The sequence below is a fragment of the Notechis scutatus genome, chromosome 2, assembly GCF_049901735.1.
Source record: "Notechis scutatus isolate UNSWTSFEM ecotype Mainland chromosome 2, rNotScu1.2, whole genome shotgun sequence".
Lineage (NCBI taxonomy): Eukaryota > Metazoa > Chordata > Lepidosauria > Squamata > Elapidae > Notechis > Notechis scutatus.
Window position 1 is genome coordinate 142,354,953 of NC_142010.1, and position 22,307 is coordinate 142,377,259.

Below are 22,307 nucleotides of genomic sequence, written 5' to 3' on the forward strand. Positions count from 1 at the left end.
GCAACTTTAAGACTTGTGGACTTCAACTCCCAGAATTCCTCAGCCAGCTTTGCTGGCTGAGGAATTCTGGGAGTTGAAGTCCACAAGTCTTAAAGTTGCCAAGGTTGGACACCCCTGATCTAAGGCATAGTGCCTTGTTATCTGAGGGACATCTATGCTATGTAGCTTTAAGCTGTCCTATACAACTTGACAGAATTTGCAGGCTTTGATCTCATCAATTATGCAGTACAGGTAGTCCTCAATTTACAACACTTCAGTTAGTGACCATTCAAAGTTACAATGGCACTGAAAAAATGACTTATGATAGTTGTTCGCTTTATGACCATTGCAGCATTCCCGTGGTCATGTGATCAAAATTCAGGTGCTGGGCAACCGGTTCATATTTATGATGAATGCAGTGTCCCAGGGTCAAGGTTTTGCAACCTTCTGATAAGCAAAGTCAATGAAGAAGTCAGATTCACTTAACAACGGGGTTATTAACTTAACAACTGCAATGATTCACTAAACAACTGTAGCAAGAAAAGTCATAAAATGAGGCAATACTCACTAAACAAATGTCTCATTTAGCAATTTTGGGCTCAATTGTGGTTGTAAGTTGAGGAACTGTGTCATCTGATGGGACTCAGAAGTAGCATTGTCTGTTGCAGCACTGCTTTAGAAAATGTTCCCAGGCAGCTTCATATGGCCCCCATCCTTATTTAAACAAACCTTAAAATCTGACTCTTCATTCGGGTTTTGGATTAAAGTGAATTATAGACTCCTTCTGGGATGATCGGTCGGATAGAATTTGCATTATATCTCCATCCGTGTACCTTTTATTATTTTTGGCTTTTGTATTATTTTATATATCACATTGTTTTATATTTAAAATGACAGGAGTTATGATGGAACTGAATACTCTTATTTCGTCATTTTAAAAGGTACCCAAAAAAACAACCACACACACACAGTACAAAAATTGTGCAATCCAAATGCTTTACTTTCCAAGAAGATTGTCTGAGATTGTCTGCTGGGACTGACTAAACTCATGGAAAAGGGGGAGTAAGCAAAATCACCACAGTAACAGAGCAATGATGGTTTGAGCATGTAGTTCAGATCTGGATGTCCTGAAAATGTACAACAAATTATGCAAGAGTAAATAAGGTTAAGGAGTAGAAAGATGGAACAATGCTGTTCTCCTTGGGGTTTGGATTAAAAGACCTCCAAGGTCCCTTGTAACTCTGTTATTCTATTCTATTCTTGGTGGGCGAAAATTCTCTACCACGGTTACTTATGAATATACATTAACTTAAGTCAAATAGTTTCCAATTTGTGATATGAATCACAGCCAGAACAAGGTAAAGACACCAGCATGAAGCCTGTAGCTTACAAATAGTCCCATATAATAGCCTGATATTCTTCTGGAGTTTTCTAGCCTGCAACTCTTTCTTCAGAAACCACTTAAAGGTAGGCCGGTAGTTCATTCATGGGCTTCTATTCTTTTAGATGGTTATTTACAAAAATTGTCTTCTATCAGGGTGACTAATAGAGGAGGAAGGGAGATCTTCATGAAAGAGTTTTTTAAGTTAAAAAAAAACAGCTGCAGAAATCTCGGGACAAGAGGATGTATGGGGCTACAATCCCCCCCCACCGCCCCAATCAATTTAGGAAAGTAGGTTCTGCCTGAAGTAGGCCTCAGGTGAGACAGGCAAATTCAACACTTCCCAGCTAGAGTGGAAACGTAGTTAGGAGAAGGGCGGCTTACTCAATTTGTTGGATCTCTCCATTTCTATCTGGGTGCCTCAGTTACAAATATGTAGCTATTTCTGGATACAACTACTCCAGATAAAGATATTACAGTATAGAATATATAAAATCCGACCCAAGGGGGAAAAGAGGTAAGATGGATGGCCTATAAAATTTATAAATAAATAAAAGGAGTTTTCTTAAACTTGCTTTTATAAAAACTTATAGAAGGCAGCATCATGCTATTGCAATCTGGAAACTTTGATGTTCTCAAAAAACAAAAAAACAACAACCCAACCACGAAGATGAGGAGTATTCTGACAATAGTTTTAAGAAATGCTACAGATGTATCTGAAAATCTGCCCCTTACTTTTTTTTTTTTTTTTTTTGGCCCACATTTCCTTTGCAGAAGGATACATTTCTAATGATACACTATTTTCTAAGAATTAGCACAGATTCCAGTTTTGTCCCAGTCGCAATTCCATTTTATTGCACCAAATGAACACATAAGGAATGCTTTGGATCCTAAATACAAATACTAATTATTGTTAACAGTCTGAGTTTTCTAATGACTTCTTAATAAAGACCAATGACATGCAAGATCAATGTATCAATCAGTGGTGGGATTCAAATATTTTTACTCCCAGTTTTGTGGGCGTGGCTTGGTGGGTGTGGCAGGGGAAGGATGTTGTAAAATCTCCAGTCAGAAGTGGTATTTGCCAGTTCTTCAAACTACTCAAAATGTCCACTACCGGTTCTCCAGAACTGGTCAGAACCTGCTGAATACCCACCTCTGAAAGGGGTCTCTGTGGAATACATTTGTATTCTTAGATTAGAGTCTCACTCTTAAAACTCCTCTGCTATATCTCCTTCCTTCTTCATTCTGGAGCGATTGTAGTTTCTTGCTGCTCTGGCTTACAAATTACTCATATGCCTCAATCTTCCCTAGGAAGGATTGCACATTTTATTTTTGAAATGCTGACATTTAAAATCAAGTGACTGTAGAACAGTCTGCCATGCCAACTTTCTGCTGGCTCCAAATATACCACAGCAGGAGAGGGGGATGTAATCCAAAGCCAGTCATTATATACCCCCCCCAAACTGTCTCCAGTGGGTGATTGAAACAGGGAGAAACTCTGCGTATTCAAAGCAATAGGTAGTGGTTAGCTACCATTTTGAAAAAGTCTGCTTTTGAAGTAGGGAGATACAAAATGCCCTCGGCACTCAATCAATCTTGCAGAATTGATAAGAAGACACAAGCTCAACGTTACTAAGGAATATTTTCATAGCAAAGAAGGAAAATGAAGCTCAGAGCCTATTAATCATTACTTTTCACGGCAAAATTAGAACATGGAAATATGGCTTGCCAAAGGCTTGCCACAAATCAGTAAATATCTCCTCTCTGAATCAACTACAGATAGTCCTCAACTTACAACACTTCAGTTAGTGACCATTCAAAGTTACAATGGCACTGACAAAAATGACTTATGACTTTTTTTTCACCATTATGAACTTTGCAGCATCCTCATCAAAATTCAGATGCTTGGCAAGCAAAGTGAGTGGAGAAACCAGATTCACTTAACAACTGGGTTACTAACTTATCAACCGCAGTGATTCACTTAATAAGTGCGGCAATAAAGGTCATAAAATGGGGCAAAATTCACTTTACAAATGTCTCATTTAACCACATAAATTTTGGGCTCCGTTGTAGTCGTAAGTTGAGGACCACCTGTAATAAAAAAGCAGATAATTCCCCATGTTTGAAAAAAAATGCTACAGGGTTTTTCTGGTTTTGTAATAGCTTCAATTAATCAAGAGACAAAGGAGCTTGGGAATTTCAGGATTAATAGTGCCAAAACACCCGGAGAGTGTATTTTATCTATCCTGGATATCCTCCACATGGATATCAGTGCTCCGAAATTCCTAGACCACCTAATTACAGTATATTGGGGATTCTGGGAGTTAAAAGTCAACACATGTGGAAAACTAGTTTAGTGTTCAGCCCTAACAAGGTATTTTTTTCAAAAGGAAGGAAGGAAGGAAGGAAGGAAGGAAGGAAAGAAGGAAGGAAGGAAGGAAGGAAGGAAGGAAGGAAGGAAGGAAAGAAAGAAAGAAAGAAAGAAAGAAAGAAAGAAAGAAAGAAAGAAAGAAAGAAAGAAAGAAAGAAAGAAAGAAAGAAAATGAATTAGAACTTGATTAAGGATTTCAATTCCCTACACACACAAAAAAGGGTTAAACCTGTTACTGGGGGGGGGGGGGGAATAAAGCCTAGGCTTCCAAACTAGGAGGTCATCCCAAAGAAGACCTTCTTTTGAGCAGCAGACAAATTGCTTGCTGACCTCAAAGAACAAGCAGTTGATATGGAAGAGGTGCTCATTCAGAAGTTGTAAACCGCTTTGGGCAAGGAAAAGAAAATACATGAAGCAATGTCTTTTTTCCTTTAAGAGGATTTCCCTGGTTTTTAGGCATCTATACAGTTTTTGTGTGTTTTTCACTTCCAAAGCACAAGATAATTTATTACCAATTTTTAGCAATTTTTGGCTGAACAGTACTCTAGAAGTTGCACATGTACAAACAAAAAGGGATGCTTCCTATGCTTGAACTTATCAACGCCTGATTTACTCTATGAACACATTTTTTGCACAAATTTGGGAAGACTTGGGGTACCCAAACCCAATCTAATTCAGACCCAGGGAAGAACCTTTGAATGATGTATGCCAATTGAGCTGAAATCAAAACAGTCATAAGTACAATGTGAAGGAGACCCCTAAGAAACATTGGTACACATGCTCTTCTCACCAAACCGGGTACCCTCTATATTAATGGGACTGCAGATCCCATTAAATAGCCATTGATCATGTGATCATTCTGAGAGTTGACCCAATACATCCTAAAGGTGACATTTGAGACAGGTTGGTAAATAGCTTCTCAGTTGTCCAGCTTGCCGATACAAGCAGTGCATGATGTCTTTCTGTAACATCCTCCCTTTCAAACTCAGTTGTTCCTTCCCATAGCCAATTATCGTAGGCAGGTTGGGCTCCAATTTATATCTCAAACAAAAGTTGTATAACTACCAGCTTAGTTGTACAACTTTTGTTTGAGGTATAAATTGGATAACTATAAAAGATTGGAAAAAGATTTACAGAAGTCCCCACAAAAAAAGATATTAAAAATAAAATGGATATAATTAAACATAAAATGGGACTAATGGAAAAAGAGGAATTAGCACCAAAAATTAAAAATGCCAAACAGAATTACTTTGAAGATGCAAACAAACCAGGCAGATGGCTAGCTTATAAATTGAGAAAGGAAAGAGAAGCAAGAAGGATTAGTCAATTAATAAATAAAGGACAGGTTTGCTATGGAAATGAGGAGAAGAAAAAATTATACAAGACTACTACAGAAAACTGTACTTTCAAGAGAATATTCAAGAAGAAAAAGTTAAACAATATCTACAGAAAGCGAACCTACCTCAGATACCTAAAAATATTGAAACAATGTTAGAAGGAAATATAACAATGATGGAATTAACAGAAGCCTAAAAAAAACAGAATGTTGGGAAGGCACCAGGTCCAGATGGTTTGCCAGCGGAATTTTATAAGACTTATCAGGAAATATTGAGTTTTCATCTTTTAGAAGTTATGAAGTTATGTTAAAGAAAAGAATACCAAAAACATGGTCAGAAGCATACATTACACTTATACCGAAGGAAGGTACAGACCTGCAGCAAGTTAAAAATTATAGACCTATATCTCTATTGAACTCAGACTATAAAATCTTTGCTTCAATTTTGGCAGAAAGACTAAAAAGATACTTAAATAATTTTATCCATACTGATCAAAATGGATTTCTGCCAAAGAGAGAAATCAAAGACAATGTGAGAATTATTTTGGATACTCTGGAATATTATGAAGCACACCTTGAGAAGCAAATGGCCTTGATGTTTCTAGATGCACAAAAAGCCTTTGACAATGTGAGTTGGCGATTTATTTTACTGCAATTGATACAAATGGGCTTTGGTAAAAAAATTATCCAAGCCATTGAAACAATATACCATGAACAAACTGCAAAGGTGATGGTGAATGGAGAATTAACAGAATTCATAGACATAAGAAAAGGGACAAGGCAAGGCTGTCCATTGTCGCCTCTGCTGTTTGTGTTAACATTGGAAGTGTTGAACAGGAATATCAGAGAAGAAAAAGAAATAAAAGGAATGAAAATTAAAAAGGAGTATAAATTGCAAGCTTTTGCAGATGACCTGGTATTTATATTAGAAGACCCATTAGAAACAGCACCCAAATTAATAGAAAAAATAGAAGAATATGGAAAAGTAGCAGGTTTGAGAATAAATAAAGACAAAACAAAGATATTAACAAAGAATATATTAGCAAGACAAAAGAAAGAGTCGGAAGAAATTTTTAAAATACAGGTCACGAACAAGGTTGAATATTTAGGGATACATATTACACCAAGATGTAGTACACTGAAGGAAGATAACTATGTTAAACTCAAACAGCAGATTGCGACAGATTTGATAAAATGGGAAAAACTGCAACTCTCATTGATTGGGAGCATATCCACAATTAAGATGAATATATTGCCTAGAGTTTTATATTTATTCCAGACAATTTCTATTCGACTAGGGAAAGAGTTTTTTGAAGATTTAAATAGAATTGTGCTGAAATATATTTGGCAGGGTAAAAAAGCAAGAATAAAATTAAAACTGTTACAAGATGCAAGAATAAGAGGAGGGTTTACCTTGCCCAGTTGGGAGCTATATTACCAGGCGACAAGTTTGATGTGGATAAAGGAATGGATAACAGTAAGGAACAGTAGATTATTGACTTTAGAAGGCCATGACTTGCTGTTGGGATGGCATGCCTTTCTCTGGTATAAGGGAACTAAAACACGGGTATTTTAGAAGACATTATATTCGAGAGGCATTGTTTTTGAACTGGGAGAAGATAAAAAGACAATATTACTTAAAAATTCCAACATGGATATCAACTATTGAAGCTTTTTCTTATCTAATAATATATAAAAAGGAACAAACAGTTAGATATGGTGAGATATTGAATGAAAAGGGTGAACTTAAATCTATGCAAGCGTTGGAAGAACAAGATGTAAAAATGAATTGGTTTTCATATTTGCAAATACAATCTAGGTTTGATAAAGGCTCTAAAGCAGAAGGTATTTATGATAAGTTGACTGATTTAGATAAAATTTTGATGGGTACTGATGAAAAGGTAATTAAAAAACTTTATGGACATCTATTAGAATTTAAATTGGAGGAGGAACAAGTTAAAGAAACGATGATTGCTTGGGAGAAAATTTTGGATATGGGATTGATTTAGAAAAATGGCAAAAATTGTGGTCTCAAAATTATAAAATGACAATGTCAACTGCATATAAAGAAAAATTGTATAAGATGTTTTACAGGTGGCACCTATCCCGATGAGACTTGCGAGAATGTTTAAGAATACATCAGATAAATGCTGGAAATGTCATCAGATACCTGGTTCATATTACCATATGTGGTGGACATGTTCGGATGCAAAGAAATATTGGACTAAAATCCACACATGGTTGGAAAAAATGATAAAACAACATATAGACTTTAAACCAGAGATCTTCTTATTGGGAGTCATACCGGACATATACAATAAAGAATTGAAATATTTGATTGTAAATGTTTTAACAGCGGCTAGAATTGTATTTGCGAAGAACTGGAAAAATGACAAAATACCTATGCAGGAGGAAGTTATTTAAAAAATTATGGACTGTGCTGAAATGAGTAAACTGACATTTGAAATTAGAGGACAAGAAGACAAGCAATTTTATATGATATGGGATTTGTTTTATCAATGGTTGGATAAAAAGACATGGTAAGGTAACAGAATAGATAATTTTGTTATAGAAGCTTAATAGATTGATACAAAATATAATGTAGACATATATAACAATTGGATGACAGCATAAAACAATATTGATGGAATAAATAGCAGGATAATTAATAATAAATAGATAAGCATATGTTAGTTTGACAATATGAGATTGATATAAATTGTGAACAATGATTATGAAAGGATTGCACAAAAGATTCTAAACCAACTGACACACTGTATGTACAAAATGGAAGATGGCTTTATGTTTTTTTAATGTATTGTCTGTGTATGTTTGTCTTAAAATAAAAATTTTTATAAACAAAAAAAAAGTTGTATAACTACCAGCTTGAGGGCTACGGGAATTCTGGTCAAAGATTTGCTTGTGTTCTCAAGCACTCTTCCAAAATTGTCCCTTAATGATAATTTTAATGAAGTAAAAGGAGAAAAGAATGAAAGAGGAATAAACAAATTAACCATAATGAATGCATTTCATGAAAACCTAATGAAATCAAGAACCCTAGCTTTGGTTCCAGCCCCACCTACTTTTAACACTGCAACTTCTGACATACCATACAAAGACCAAAATAATTTCCAGTCTGAAAACATTTACAGAACTTTACTTTAAATCCATCAGTAAGATTTGACCCAGATACAATGGATCTGCCTCCATGAGTTGTCATGGAGTCTATTATTTGGGTTTTCTATTCATCAGTTAGGGATGACCTAGCAACATAATGAATGAGCCATTTGTAACAGCTAAAAACTTTTGTCCTTATACTGCTCACAAACTTATAGCAATTTTTGCCCGGGTATTTTTTTCCCTAAAAAGATATTTTTTCCCAAAAGTGACTGCATTTCTTATTTTGTACCTGTCCAAAAGAATAATTAGGATGAACATGGTAACTATTGAAAATTTTGCAAGCCAAACTGATAACACAATTGTGTGTCCATGAGTAATATTTCTGCTAAGGAACCAATAGGCACAATATTTGATATCAAGGCAAAGACCTCACTGAATCATGATGCAAGTTTCTGAAATAATTACACAAAGAGTTTTCATGTTGGAGAAAAGCAAACCACTGAAGTCCTAATAGATCAGATAGAGAAAGGGAGTTAGAGATCATCTAGTCCATCTTCTAAACTTAACTGTAGAAAACTTCAGCATGCTGACAAAGGGTCACTTACCCTTTTTCTATTCACATATCTCTGCAAACATATACTGTATATATTAATGGCGCAACAAGAATTCTGAGAACAAACATACATTTTTAAAAAGGCTTTTAAAATTGACATGATGTTAAAAATTAATTTATTTCAATATGAGATGTGTGGGTTTTAAAATATGTGTTTATGTCTCTCTCACACACATGCAGTATATATATATATATTTCTTAAGTTTTTACAGGTACTTACATGTATGGCATTCAGCTTTGTTCGGGTATTTTCCCACGTCATAGCAGTTGTGCTTTTAAAGTTGTAGCGACGTTTCAGCAGAATCTCATCTGCCATCATACAGAAGCCTGATGATGGCAGATGAGATTCTGCTGAAATGTCGCTACAACTTTAAAAGCACAACTATAATGACGTGGGAAAATACCCGAACAAAGCTGAATACCATTCAAGTACCCGCGAAAACTTAAGAAAATATATATATTTTATACATACATACATACATACATACATACATACATACATACACACACACACACACACACACACACACACACACACACATATATATATATATATATATATATATATATATATATATATATATATATATATATATATATATATATTCTGCCTTGTGCTATTAATAGTATATTATGCTGGTCTATTCAATTGCTTTCTAATCCACTTAAACAACAACTAACAACAGGTGCTGGATTAACAGCTAAGATTTGGAAGGGGAAAGCTAAGGAAAACGGAAAAAAAAAATAGTTAATGAAAGTCTTGAAACCATATAGGCAGGAGGCAGTAAAAAAAAAATGATCCTGCAAGCGATTGACTTGAGAAGGAAAGTGATTAATAAAAGAAGCAACCGGACTGCTTTTAAAACACTTTTTAAGCAATAGAAAGGAGATTAGGGAGGGGTGCTGCAGCTGGGGCAAAGATTTTCCTTTAAGAAAGCTGGGGGTTGTTGTGAAGAAAGAAAGAATGCCTTGCTAAATAGCATCAACCCCAGTATACATCCTCCTTTGAAATTCACAAGGGAGGTTGATGGAAGAAAAGTTTTCACTGTTGAAGAAAAAAAAAACAACCTCAGGGGACTGGGAGAACAACTGTAGGGGACAGAGGGGGAGGGGAAAGGAACCTGTGGGTCAAATAATTCCTTCCCACAAACTTTTTACTTTGAATAAATCTGCAGCACACGTATTATTAGCAGCAGTTTGCAAATTAACCTAGTGAAATTCCGATAGTCGGAATGAAATCTGATCCTGATTTCACTGGGATTGAGAACACTGCAGTTTTTGCCACTTGTTTTTCAGGCTATTTAAACAAAGGCAATCCCAAAGCCACGCAAAATTCAGAGAAGAGCAGGCAATCCACTTACCTTGGGCATCGCCTCCGGATGTCAACACAGCGATGGCCTTGCCGATCCCCATCGTGTCACTATGCTCATGTTTTAAAGGTGTATGTGCCATTCTCCGAGCTGGAAGATCAACAAAAAGTTCTTAAAAGAGGCTGATGGAGAAAAAGCCCGTTGTCTTCCCGGCCTCCCTGTTCTTCCTCCTGCTAGGAACGGACACGCTGCCTCTGAGGTCCAGAGTGCCCTTCATAGACCTCTGTTGTTGCTTTTCAAAGTCTTTGTCCCGCCTCCTCTCTGGTCAATGATAAGTGAGACTGTCACATGTAAGTGATCCTTAAAGCTGCGTCAGCCACACCTAATCCTAAAGGGTACATGGCCAGCTGTCCTGAGTACCAATGAACAGGAACTCTGAAATGATGTTACATTATTAGCTGTGTTTTGCTTAGGGACTTGTAGGGACTTGGGGAGAACTGGAGGTGGATTAGAGTCTGTAACAATATAGGAAAGAAAGAGGCAAAGGAAGCACTCCTGTACCCCTTTTCTTTTTAAGTGCCATTAAATTCAACGGGACTTACTCCCAAGTAAACATATGTGAGAAAGCAACGTTAAAATTACAAATATTTTGTTTTAAGGACAGCAGAACAGGGTGTGCCGGAAAAGTCACTTTAAAAACCAAGGATGGATCATGGAGTATGAACAGAAGGATGGATCCTTAAATATATTCAATCTTAATCTTAAAACCTAATTTTTATGATGTTTCATGGCACACAGTCAGTCAAGCTATACTGCATGAGTCAAAAAGAGGGCTGTGAAAATATTTACAGACCCCTCACATCCCAGACATAAACTGTTTCAACTCCTTCCCTCAAAACGACGCTATAGACTAGAACATTGCACACCAGAACTAGACAGAAGAACATTTTTTCCGGAACGCCATCACTCTGCTAAACAAATATTTCCCTCAACACTGTTCAACTGTTTACAAAGTGTACACTACTATTACTAATAATCTTCTCATCACTCCTTATCACCCATCCCCTCCCACTTGTCACTGTATGACTGTAACTTTGTTGCTTGTATCCTTACGATTTATATTGACTGTTTCCTAGTATGATTTGATTGCTTATTGTACACTTCCATTATAAAAAAATCAATTTCTAATAATTCCCAAAACAAAGGGTGCCTTTTTGACAGCCACTGCCCAGTGACTTATATCAGCCCTTTTTCCCGACAAATTCACTAGTCTATTAGCATATATTGTAAGGTAAGTTTTTCCGTTCTTAACATGTCTCCATTTTTGTTTTTTTGTTTTTTAATGTCCCTTGTCCAATCTGGAGAAATCTGTATGAAACTCCTCATTGTTCCTTTAAGTCTAGATGTTATGAGCTGTTATGAATCTCAACATTCATGCTTTGTGCATGTATGGAAGAAAAGCATTTATGTATATGAAGCTATGTATTATTACAACAGGGGAAGGCAAGATGTGTTTCAAACATTTTGAATTACAGTTTTTATAATCCTTTACTGCATACCTTAGTAGTTGGGGTGATGGGAAAATCCAAAAGTACCCTTCCTATGGATCAAACCCTAGTTCAAGCCCTAGTTGCTTTGATAAATCGTCACTGCAAGTGTTGAAACCTGCCAAGGGATATAGAAGTTTGGCACAAGCTACTGTATTTATGGCACCACTGATATTTATTTCCCAGTTGCACAACTATCTGTAACCTGACAGGAGTCATGCTTCAGAGGCAGCTGTCTGCAATGCAACAAGATCAAGAACTCAGTCAATGCAAAAAAAAAAGGGGGGGGGGGAATACAGGCATAAATGCATTAATCTTATTGGTGGTTTCAAACCTCTCGTTTTCTGGATGTATTAGGTTAATAATCCACATTCACTAGAATTTTGGGATCAGCTGTAGTCAGAACCCATCCAGAATGTCATTGTTCTTTCAATATTCAAAGTTCTTGACCTGTATTCATCCATTACCTAGCAGAGCCCATCTTGCCTCCCACGTGCCCGGCTCAGCTTCATTCAGATAACAGAAGTCTATCTCAGAAGCCAAATCCATGATGCAGCAAACACCTCTTCTGCCTCTCTTAACTCTTCAGGTACCTGGTATGAGCATGAAGTATGATGTTGCTAGGAAACCAAGGCAGCCTATTCCCATTTCCCAGGTCATAACCATCTGCTGATGAGCCTCAGTGACAGCATCACAGATTTAGGAACTGAAAATGTCTCTCTGCTCTTGAGCTTCAATGCGCCAGGCAGGTGGCAGTTCATTTTGAAAGGACTGAGCATGCTTTGTTTTTGTTATTCCCTCTGCTAATTTTGTAAGATGTTGGTTTCTGGCGCATGAGACAAACTCCTTCCTTTCATGTTTTCAAAGCTAAATTTGGAGCAGGCTTCTAACAGTCACACTTGCAGCATGGAAAAAAGGGGAGAATGCTTGCTAAAGATCTGGATATCTTTTTTAAAAAAGAAATCTTATTTTTCTATCCCCTTCCTACTTCAAATTAATAGTTCCTCTCATTTATCTGATGACATGTAAGCCCATTCATCTTTTCTTGTTATAGTTTTTAATAACTCTCTGTAAAATTGTTTATGGATTGTAAGCCACCCGGAGTTGCTTTGCAGAGTGAGATGGGCCGCATTAAAATATAATAAATAACGGTAAAGGCATTTTACATAAACATCTGTTCCATGAAGATGGCTTCTAACAAATATGATTGACTTGTGAGATCAATAGCAATAGTACTTAAAATTATACACATCCCCACAGTACTTTACAGTATTCTCTGGGCAGACTTGGCCATGGTCAGTTGGCTGTGGCGAGTTGGCCATGGCAAATTGTCATAGGCCTAGCTGGACTAACTCTGCCCAGTCTAGGAGTCTATGACAATTCACCCACAATATTGTATTCTAATCACTGAATCACCAGGGCTCAAAATAATGTTTTGCATAATACAGCTAGGTTTCAAGTAATACTATGAAGTGGTCCCATTATTCAAAATTTCACTATTCAAAGTTATAATTATATACAAAATATGGTAATTGCTTCCAGTTTGATGGAAATAGGCAATGAAAAATGTTAATAATGAGCCTCTTCTCTTTTTTATAACATTTTCATCTGAAGGAATCTTCCTTTGGTCCATATTGTTAAGGGCTCTTAAAACAATTAAAACAAATTATCAGGCATCAGCACATGCACAGAGAAAGATAAACAAGTAGACTGAAGAAGCAGCGCCTTAAACTCTTAACTGACCTCAACTGAGCATGGAGTAGCCTGATATTAACTCAATTTTGGTGTGCATTAAATATGACTCTATTGTAATAATTTGTACTAAATCAAATATTGCATTATTCAGTTGCACTAATTGCAACTTAGCTTTATGCCCCATTCCTAGCATTTATGATAGTAAGGTTTGACTTCCCAGGTTACAAAGTTATGATGACTAGCTGCTTTCTTTCAATGTAAAAACTAGATGAGATAGGCAGCACACAAATCTAAGAAATAAAAGTTTTTCCTATTTTCTAGCTAGAATTTTAAACTGAATTTTGTGATTTAAGCTGTAGGCTAAACATACCAAGGCCTCCAGCCCTCTCCCTACAGCTATGATTGCAGCTCACTATAAGTTTATTTTATATATTGGGTCTCCACTTATCACTCACTAGCTCTATACTGGTGCTTTGCTACAAAACTGAGATCGGGTTTAGTTTTTGGGGAGGAAAATAAGGAAAAAAATTGTGCCTACCAGCATCCATCAGTATTCATCTGGATAATGTCCTGTCAGTGTGTGATTTAAGGGCTGTTTGGAAATTGAAACATGAAAACTGAGCTTTTTGCTTTGTGAGCAAGGAGACAGGAAGGAGCCTGGGCGTGGCTTAGCTCAACTGTTCTGTACTAAAGCTGGTTGCTGCTGTGAAACTAAAACTGAAACTCCTCTCCTCTGCTTGTGTTTTGCATTTGGAACAGATTTCTTTTCAGGTAGGGAAGGAGAGTAGTTAATATACAAAATACTAATGCTCTAATGGTCATTTCGAAAAACCCTTCCTTAGTGAACACCTAGGAGGCCAAGAGGAACATGTGTGCCAAATTTCAAGTTTGTAGGCTTTATGGTTCTGGAGATTTTGTGATAATGTGTGAATGGTATTTCCGTTTTATAGATATAGAAGATAATTCTGCATACAGCCTTCTTCCATCTGACACTGGTGGGATGGATTGGATAATGAAGGAAACAATAGGAACTGTAGTCCAAATTTCTAGACCCCAAAAGCAGTCTGAGAAATAGGTACAAAGCAGACATAAACTGGGGAGCGGAGGAGCCATTACAAACACAAGAGAAAATACTTCTTCAGAGAAATGTTAATCCGTGGAGAACAAATGTTGCTGCAATCTTCTGGATGCAGTACAAAAATCAGATATCAGATATTTGAGCAGGCAAAAACTATAACATTAGATTCCTGATTATTATTATTATTATTTTGTCACCAGACTAACAAGGGTCTTCTTCTCCTACAAATTGCAGCAGCTTGGCTGCTACACCACTCTTTACATTCTTGTTCAGGACCTCCATATAGTCCAATGGTTCCCAAATCATGTTTCACAATATACTAAGGGTTTACTTCCCAGATTATGCTAAACTACCGTCTGCATATGTGTTTACTGAATAAAAAAGTGGGTATAGACATAATACTAAGCTATGAATATGGGATAGCCAGTCTTATTAACTCTATTTTTGTAGCCACTCTCCCATCGTTGTACTGCCAAAATAGAATGTTGAAATCACACTTGGACAGTATGTTTAGGTAAAAAACAAGTACTATACAAAAATCTAAAATAGGGCAATTAAGCTGCCGATAAATGTATCCATCAATTGCAAGAGTGAACCCTGGGGTCTTGGCCTATCTTTCTGGTGATGTAACAAGACCATCATGTGTCCTGTCACCAAAACATTAAAAGTATTGAAGTATAGCCCATGACATTACAAACATTATTCATTTTTACATGTCCTTCTTTTACAAACCAGAATGATTGGATCCATATAACAATTATACTCCCAAATGGATGAATTATATCTCATGTGGGGATAAAATATGCCCTAAAGGCCTGTTTTAATATAGTTCTGGTTCACATAGGTTGAGTGATATGAGTAACTTTTTTATCGTTATTACCATCTTGTTAAATTTATCTTTTGCTTATGGAACTCAAGGTGATAAACACGGCACCCCATTTCCCTCCAAAATAAGCTTAGGATTCAAGGGAACAATTGGTGAAATGTTATCGAGTAAGCCCAGAATGGACATAAACCTAAAAGTTGAACCACAACGACTTTTCACCTAGGAATGATATGTGAAACTGGATGCTATGGCTGGAAATACACCATCATTAACAATCCTAACTTAGCATTATGTTTAAAGAAGCCCTATGTCAAAACAGAAAATGATCTGCCCATAACTCTGCCAAGGTGTGGACAGTGCCATTGTATGAAGGGAGGGAATATAGAATCCTTGGTATTTCATGATACAGCTACAAGTGATTAAGGATGGAGAAATTCTACAGCATCATAATTTCTAAGAAAACTCAGTGCCTTCAACGACCAAATTTTAATTTTTAAATTGTCACTTATTTGCTGCCTAACGCAAGTGAGATTCCTCGGAAAGTGACATATTTCTGTAAAGCAGGTGACAATTTCCTTCTCTATTCATCCCTAAACATTCTGTGTTACAAATAATTAGCATCTTCTTATTCTCTTTCAAAACTTACAGGCAAATTGTAATTTTTTATAAAACAGAAGGAAAAAAGTACATAGGGAATTATGTAAACTAAATTGCACTTAAATGTATTTAATGTTTAAATTCAAGATCCTCTGAACTTTGCCAAATTTTTTGTATTATTGCCATCTATTTTATTGAGTATGGTTGCTGGCATACCAATTCAAAAGTACTAGAGGCCCTCAGCATTAAAAAAAAAGTTGGTCTATATTATATTCATTCACGTTCCTTGCAAAGACACCATTTTCTACAGTATCAAGGGGGGATGCTAACCCAATTTATCAGTTTAGCTAACATTGACAGCACTTAACAAATTTTAAATCCTCACATTTCTGAAATACTATCTGATCCCTGCAAAATTGATCTAGAAATCAGTACTGTTATATACAGTATTTTATGATGTAGAACATTGCCATTCTAAAATTATGATGCAGAACTTTGTGATTCAAAAGGTCCTGATTATCCAAAAGCTCTTGCCCACTCTTGTCCCAGTAATGAGGATTTTTGGGAGACAGCAAAGCAAGCGGAGATAATAATAGGCAACACAAGACACAGTGGAGGAAAAGCTAAAAGCAAACCAGATTAGTTTTTTTTTATTTTATTTTCTATGAATTCTTCATTTTGGGCCTCTTCAAACAGGGATGTTTCATCTTGTCATATCTACTGGTTCCCCTTTATCCTCTGTTTATTCAACATTATTTTAATAACCTGTCCTGAAGAAATACAAGGATTCTGCTCTTGGTCGGTGCTTTGGAGTTCACCCCGTTAAGAATACTTATTTTTATTGGCAGACATAACGGAAAGTCATTTGGGGAAGCTGGATTCCTTTAGTGACTTCATGGTTCACTTAACAACCAATGTAAAGTGATCATAAAATCGGTCTGGTGGCGTGATGACTTGCTTAACAACTGTATCACTTAGTGATTGAAATTCTAGTCCCCACTGGGATTGTAAGTCGAGGACTACCTGAGTTAGATAGAGATATACAGGTGCTGCTGCCCAGTTAACAGGGATTAAAGAATTTTTTAAAGTCAAGAAATCTTTTGGAAGCAGATCAAATACCTCCTTAATTCACTGAATATGTTCATCAGGACTTCACCTATTTTGAAGTTTTCTTCTGAAGGAGGAGGAAGGATAATGCAATTAGACTTGCAACATTCCGTTAATGTAGCCAATTCTAATAAAAATCGTTTCAGCTATCTTGTAGAGTTTATTTCATGATATGGTCTGCCTAGTGAGGCTCACACCTTGGGAGATTCTTCTCTTTGCTATTTAGAACCACTGCCAGAGAAGCAATAGCAGTAGCACTTAGACTTCTATACCGCTTCACAGTACTTTACAGCCCTAAGTGGTTTACAGAATCAGCATCTTGCCCCCAACAATCTGGCTCTTCATTTTACCAACCTCAGAAGGATGGAAGTTGAGTCAACCTTGAACTGATCAGAATTGAACCTCTGGCAGTCAGCAGAATTAGCCTGCAATACTGCATCCTAACCACTGCGCCACCAAGTCATCTTGGGTGAGAATGATAGACCAAGCAATTTCACTTAATTCATCTTGCATTTTCAAGATTTGAAGCTCTGGGAGCTGGAATCCAAATAAATGTAGAAGGCACTAAGTAAAGGATATGTTCTAGGGCAGATGAGATGATAGATCTGTCCATATAGTACTTAAATTAAAAAAAAATCACAGAAGACAATGTACATGGAAATAAGGAAAGTAATTTAAACAGGTTTCTCAATGAGTGAAGGGGGAATGAATACTATGGTGCACCACTTCCAAGCAGAGGTCACATAATTTAGCAAGTAACAGTCAAGATGGACTGAATCTCTTCACATTCTCTTACAAAGACTAGAAAAAAAATACCTTTGCCATGTTTTAGGAAGCAAGAAAAGACTGCATACGTAGACTAAAGAACAAGATGAAAACAAATGCATTCGAATAAGTCACAGTATTAAGACCTATATCACTTTGCTAACTAAATATAAAATTGCATCAATTGAAAATGTTCATGAGTACTTCACATATTTTGAAGCTTTCTTCACAAGGAATTCTTGCACCGACTTAGTATTTATACACCAGCCTTAATCAGCTCATACAGCTAAGACATTTCACTGATTCAGCCTAGAGACCCATATGTAAACTCCACAGACAGATAAGCATTAAGCAGAATTGCCAAAACTGAAGCATGAGAATTTTGGGTACAGATACCAGATATTGTAATTGTTAATGTAACAGAAGGGGAAACTTACTGTATGGAGAGAAATTAACTACTGATTTTAATTCATTTGATTCAATTTAACAAATTTAGTTTTTTGATGTGATGCTACCCACTGTTAAGACTGTGGCCAGTAGTACATATTCAAAGATTACATAGGGCTGTCAATCTTATACAAGATGCACATGTGTGGTAAAGTAATGAGAAAATATTCTGCCACATTTTACCTTCTCTCTTTACCTCAACAAATTTACAGCACAGCACTCTCATATAAAGTACTAACTTGGAGTCAGTTTTATTTCAAAGTATTAATTAAGTTGCATAGTATGGTATATTTATCCACTTTGGGAAGATCATTATCTTTGGTCAAAGTAAACATGACTTCATTTTTTTTTATCCTGTATCATTTTTTTTCCCTCCTCCCAACCTGCTAGAGCAGACAAAACAGCCTGGATTAGTTGCAACGGGGAGGGAGAATTGCCCAAATCTCCATTGGAAACACTTCCAGACATGAATCAAAGTGACTTCTTATCATGAACAGACCAAATGCCATTCAATGTCTGAATACCCTATGATGCTTCAGCGGGAAAATCCAGCACATTTAAAACGGGAATCCTTACTAACCTGATTGTTCTTCTTTTTCTTCTGAGAACAAATAAGTTAAAAAGATAACAGCTGCAAATGTGAGAGAGACTGAAATGAAAAGGCTGGACCCTGCTACTGAGAGGTCCAGTGAAAACCACATAACCAGGACATGAGTGCTGTCCTGTATGATATTTATAGATACTATATGAGGCTCCAGATAGCTGCTTCTGTTACACATCTTTCTTATTGGTGGATATAATAGTCATGTCCTTACACTGAAATTGTGATGCTGGCTTGTAAGTACATTCAACTTTAAAGGTCTACATTCAATCTATTCTACAGGGCTATAATAATCCTAATCTATGAATTCTATGAAAGGAAGAAAGAGAGAGAGAAAGAAAGAGAGAGAGAGAGAGAGAGAGAGAGAGAGAGAGAGAGAGAGAAAGAAAGAAAGAAAGAAAGAAAGAAAGAAAGAAAGAAAGAAAGAAAGAAAGAAAGAAAGAAAGAAAGAAAGAAAGAAAGAAAGAAAAGAAAAGAAAAGAAAGGCAAATGTACAATAATCCAGGCAGCTCAGCACTCTCTCTATACTAGACTACAGTTATTAGATTTCTATTTTTGGAATCTGGAATCTCTTGAATTCTTTTGAAATCTGGAAGTCTAGAGGATTCATGGCATACATATTTTTCCAACCCATCTGGATGATGACAGATTCAGGATGGTGGCTTTTAAGCATTTCTTCACGCATGCAGAAATAAAATCAGGCTGTAACCATCTTCCAGCAAGATGAATTGTATTTGGAGCTAGAGTTGTTTCATCTTAAACAGCAAACCAAGTTATATCAGAGAGTCACATCACCAAATATCAGACACATATGAGCTAAGTGTAATAAAAAAGATCAAATGTAGATATTAAAAGATTACAATGCATTCAACTAATGTACATGGTCAGTTTTGCTATAAAAATGCATTTGCTTACCATTCTCAGCTTTTCACTCAGCAAATAACCCAGAAGAGACACGGTATTACTAATGTATTGCTCAACACGGTGAGCAATAAATTCAAACCTGTACTGTATATGCTTACTCAGAAAAAAATTGCATTATGGTCAAGCCTGAGGTTGGCTTTCACAGAAGTTCATGCATATAATTTTGACAAATCCATTTAAAACATCTCAGAGACAAAGCACCCGATGGTAAAATAGCTTTAATCCCAATCACGACCAAACCCTTATCTCAAACATTCCGTTCTGTGCCCAAGGGCAGCAATTCTTTGCCTTATTTCCAGGTGCTTCTGAGCTGCCATTTCCGAAATCTCACCTCGCTAACTCATCTGAAACACACTTGGGTGCCTCTCCTTGGAAGAAACTTTGCCGGACTCGGTGAGCCCCGCCGCCCCACATGAGTTGTGGGAGCACCATAGATTTCCATGCACATCTCTAAAATAATGATGATGATGATAGCTGTTGCCAAATTGGACTCCAGAATCTGTTTTCTAACGAGCCGGGGAAGAACCCATTAATATTTAAACTATTCACTCCATGCATATAATCCCACCCTTTCGCAATCACAGAACACCCTCCGTTATTTCGGAACAAAAACGACTCATCTGACAAAACACACACACACACACACACTCACAAACAAAACATGCGCTCTCCGATTGAGCGAACGAGGAAACGCGCACGCGCTTAAAAAAAAAAAAAAAAAAGACTGCCCAACCTGTCATGCAGCGAGCGCTCGCGCTCTCTCTCTCTAGCGCGTGCGCAGCCTCTCCGCCGCCTACCAATTCCGTTCAAGATTCTTCGGCCACGAGCTTTTTTTTTTTCTTCTCCCCTCCTCCTCCTCCTCCTCCTCCTCCTCTTTGTTCCCCCGCCCCTTTCCAAGTCTCCACCGCCTCCGCCGCCAGTCTTCTAAGCGCGGGTTGATTCTGTTCCCCGGAAGAGGGGGGGGGAGGGGGAAACGAAGGGCGGGGCGAAGAAAACCGGAAAGGCAGTTTCGCTTCCGGCTGCGTCGGGGGCTTCCCGCCTCTTCGAATCCGGTTGGAAAGAAAGAAAAGAAAGGACCGCAGGCGGCGTTTCCGAGAGGGGAGAAAGAGCCAGCGGGGAGGGGGGGGTAAAGGGGGGAAAAGGGGGGGGGAAGGGAAGCGGTCGATTGTGCCCTTTTCCGTCATGGTCGTCGGTTTAGCTTCCGGCGTGAGGGTGGGGGTCTGGAAGTGTCCCTATGGCAACAGCGCGCCTTTCCACTAATCTCCCAGGCCCGACGCGCCTCCCTCGAGAGCCCCTTTCTGTGCGCTCGCGCTCTGCTTTCCTCCCGTCCCGCTTTGAAGGTCTGAAAGGGACTGAAAGGGACAAGAACGGTCGAGCGATCGGCGAGCGCGGGAGTTTCCTCAGTGCTAACCTCTCCTGCCCTGGGAGGCAGGCCTGGCGGAGCTTGACGGTTGGTCGTGTTTCCTTGCAAATGCTTCATATTTCGTGTGTGTGGTGTATTTTTGATTCCGAAGGTAGGTAACCTGCGTGTTTTGGAACTAAGCTCCCGCGAACTCGTATCGTTGCCTGAGGGCTGAGGGAAGTTATCACCAAAAAACACATAGAAAACATGAGGTTTTGCACGCCCGGGGCATGGCATATCCAGATATAGCTCTTAACAGCGATGGCTGAGGAAGGATGGATGTGAATAGCCCAAAACAAATGTTAGCCTCTCGCGCTATCCCCTAGTGCCAGCGCTCAGACTATGAGGCTTTTGTTACTAAATAAGCCTGAATACTGTTTAGTATTTAGTGTATACTACGGTATATACTGTATTTAGGTAGTATAGTATATTATCTTTAGTATACATATGCAACAGAATTTCATTTTAATGTATGCCGATTAGCATACAATTTTGAAATTAGCAGAATTAAAATTTTTTTAAAAAATAACGTGAAAATGGTAACGTTTGACATAAGAGTTGTATGGGATTGTAGAGTTTTAGGCCTGTTTTACCTTTGTTTGCCTTTGTGAAAATAGAATGGGGGAATCTGAATGTGGGAGGAAAATAACACACCCAGTTGTGACTCCTACAGTTTTGCCTTCAGTACTTCGCAAATTTATCATCATGAATTGCACTCTAATTTAAAAGGATATTCATATCCTGAATAACTAGTTCCACTCTTAATTTTTAGTTACATCAAGAAACACATGAAGAGTATGAGTTAGATACACATCTTTTTTAAAGTCAACATCAGTATAAACAGATTGTGTTTTGAAGTAAATTGTATAAAAATGTTTTGACATTGATTTATTTAGACTGACATGCTTAAGAGTTGGAAAAAATATGGGCAGACTGGGATGCTTGGCTTAAGTTTTTTAGAAAGGAGAGGAAACTGCCTAAAACTTGTTTGTAGCCAATAATAAACAGAGATTCTGAAAACATCTGCCCAAGACTTGCAACTTATTGATATATAAAATGACTTTAAGAGATTTTTTTTTTTTTTTTTTGAGAAAAAATTTAAAAATTTTTTTTAAACTCTGTTGGTTAAGTTACAAATCTTTCATAGCTTTTTTCCTAGCACACTATAAGAGGGAATGTAGAACTTGGGTAAACGGATGAAAGAT

General features: G+C 37.3%; 2 protein-coding genes across 9 annotated transcripts in view; one reads left to right on the forward strand and one right to left on the reverse strand.

Annotated features, from left to right (window-relative positions):
* The window catches only part of PFKM (phosphofructokinase, muscle), a 52,461-nt gene extending 31,770 nt beyond the window's left edge, over positions 1-20,691 (reverse strand). The window contains exons 1-3 of one of the 4 annotated variants that reach the window (XM_087956443.1): positions 18,756-18,903; positions 16,976-17,030; positions 10,165-10,263 (exon numbers count right to left, since the gene is read on the reverse strand). In XM_087956443.1, coding sequence (XP_087812569.1) covers positions 10,165-10,255 — 91 coding nt within the window. In that variant the 5' untranslated portion in view covers positions 10,256-10,263; positions 16,976-17,030; positions 18,756-18,903. Of the gene's footprint in view, positions 1-10,164; positions 10,264-10,394; positions 10,442-16,975; positions 17,031-18,755; positions 19,002-20,433 lie in introns of those variants that run through there. The other 3 variants (XM_087956442.1, XM_087956441.1, XM_087956444.1) reach the window with 3 other exon arrangements.
* A 14-nt stretch (positions 20,692-20,705) lies between these two features.
* Positions 20,706-22,307, forward strand: part of SENP1 (SUMO specific peptidase 1) — a 31,624-nt gene continuing 30,022 nt past the window's right edge. For 2 of the 5 annotated variants that reach the window (XM_026673942.2, XM_087956445.1), the window contains exon 1: positions 20,727-21,214. The gene's annotated coding sequence lies outside the window, so the exon portion shown is untranslated. Of the gene's footprint in view, positions 21,215-22,307 lie in introns of all 5 variants that reach the window. The other 3 variants (XR_015747812.1, XM_026673943.2, XR_015747811.1) reach the window with 3 other exon arrangements.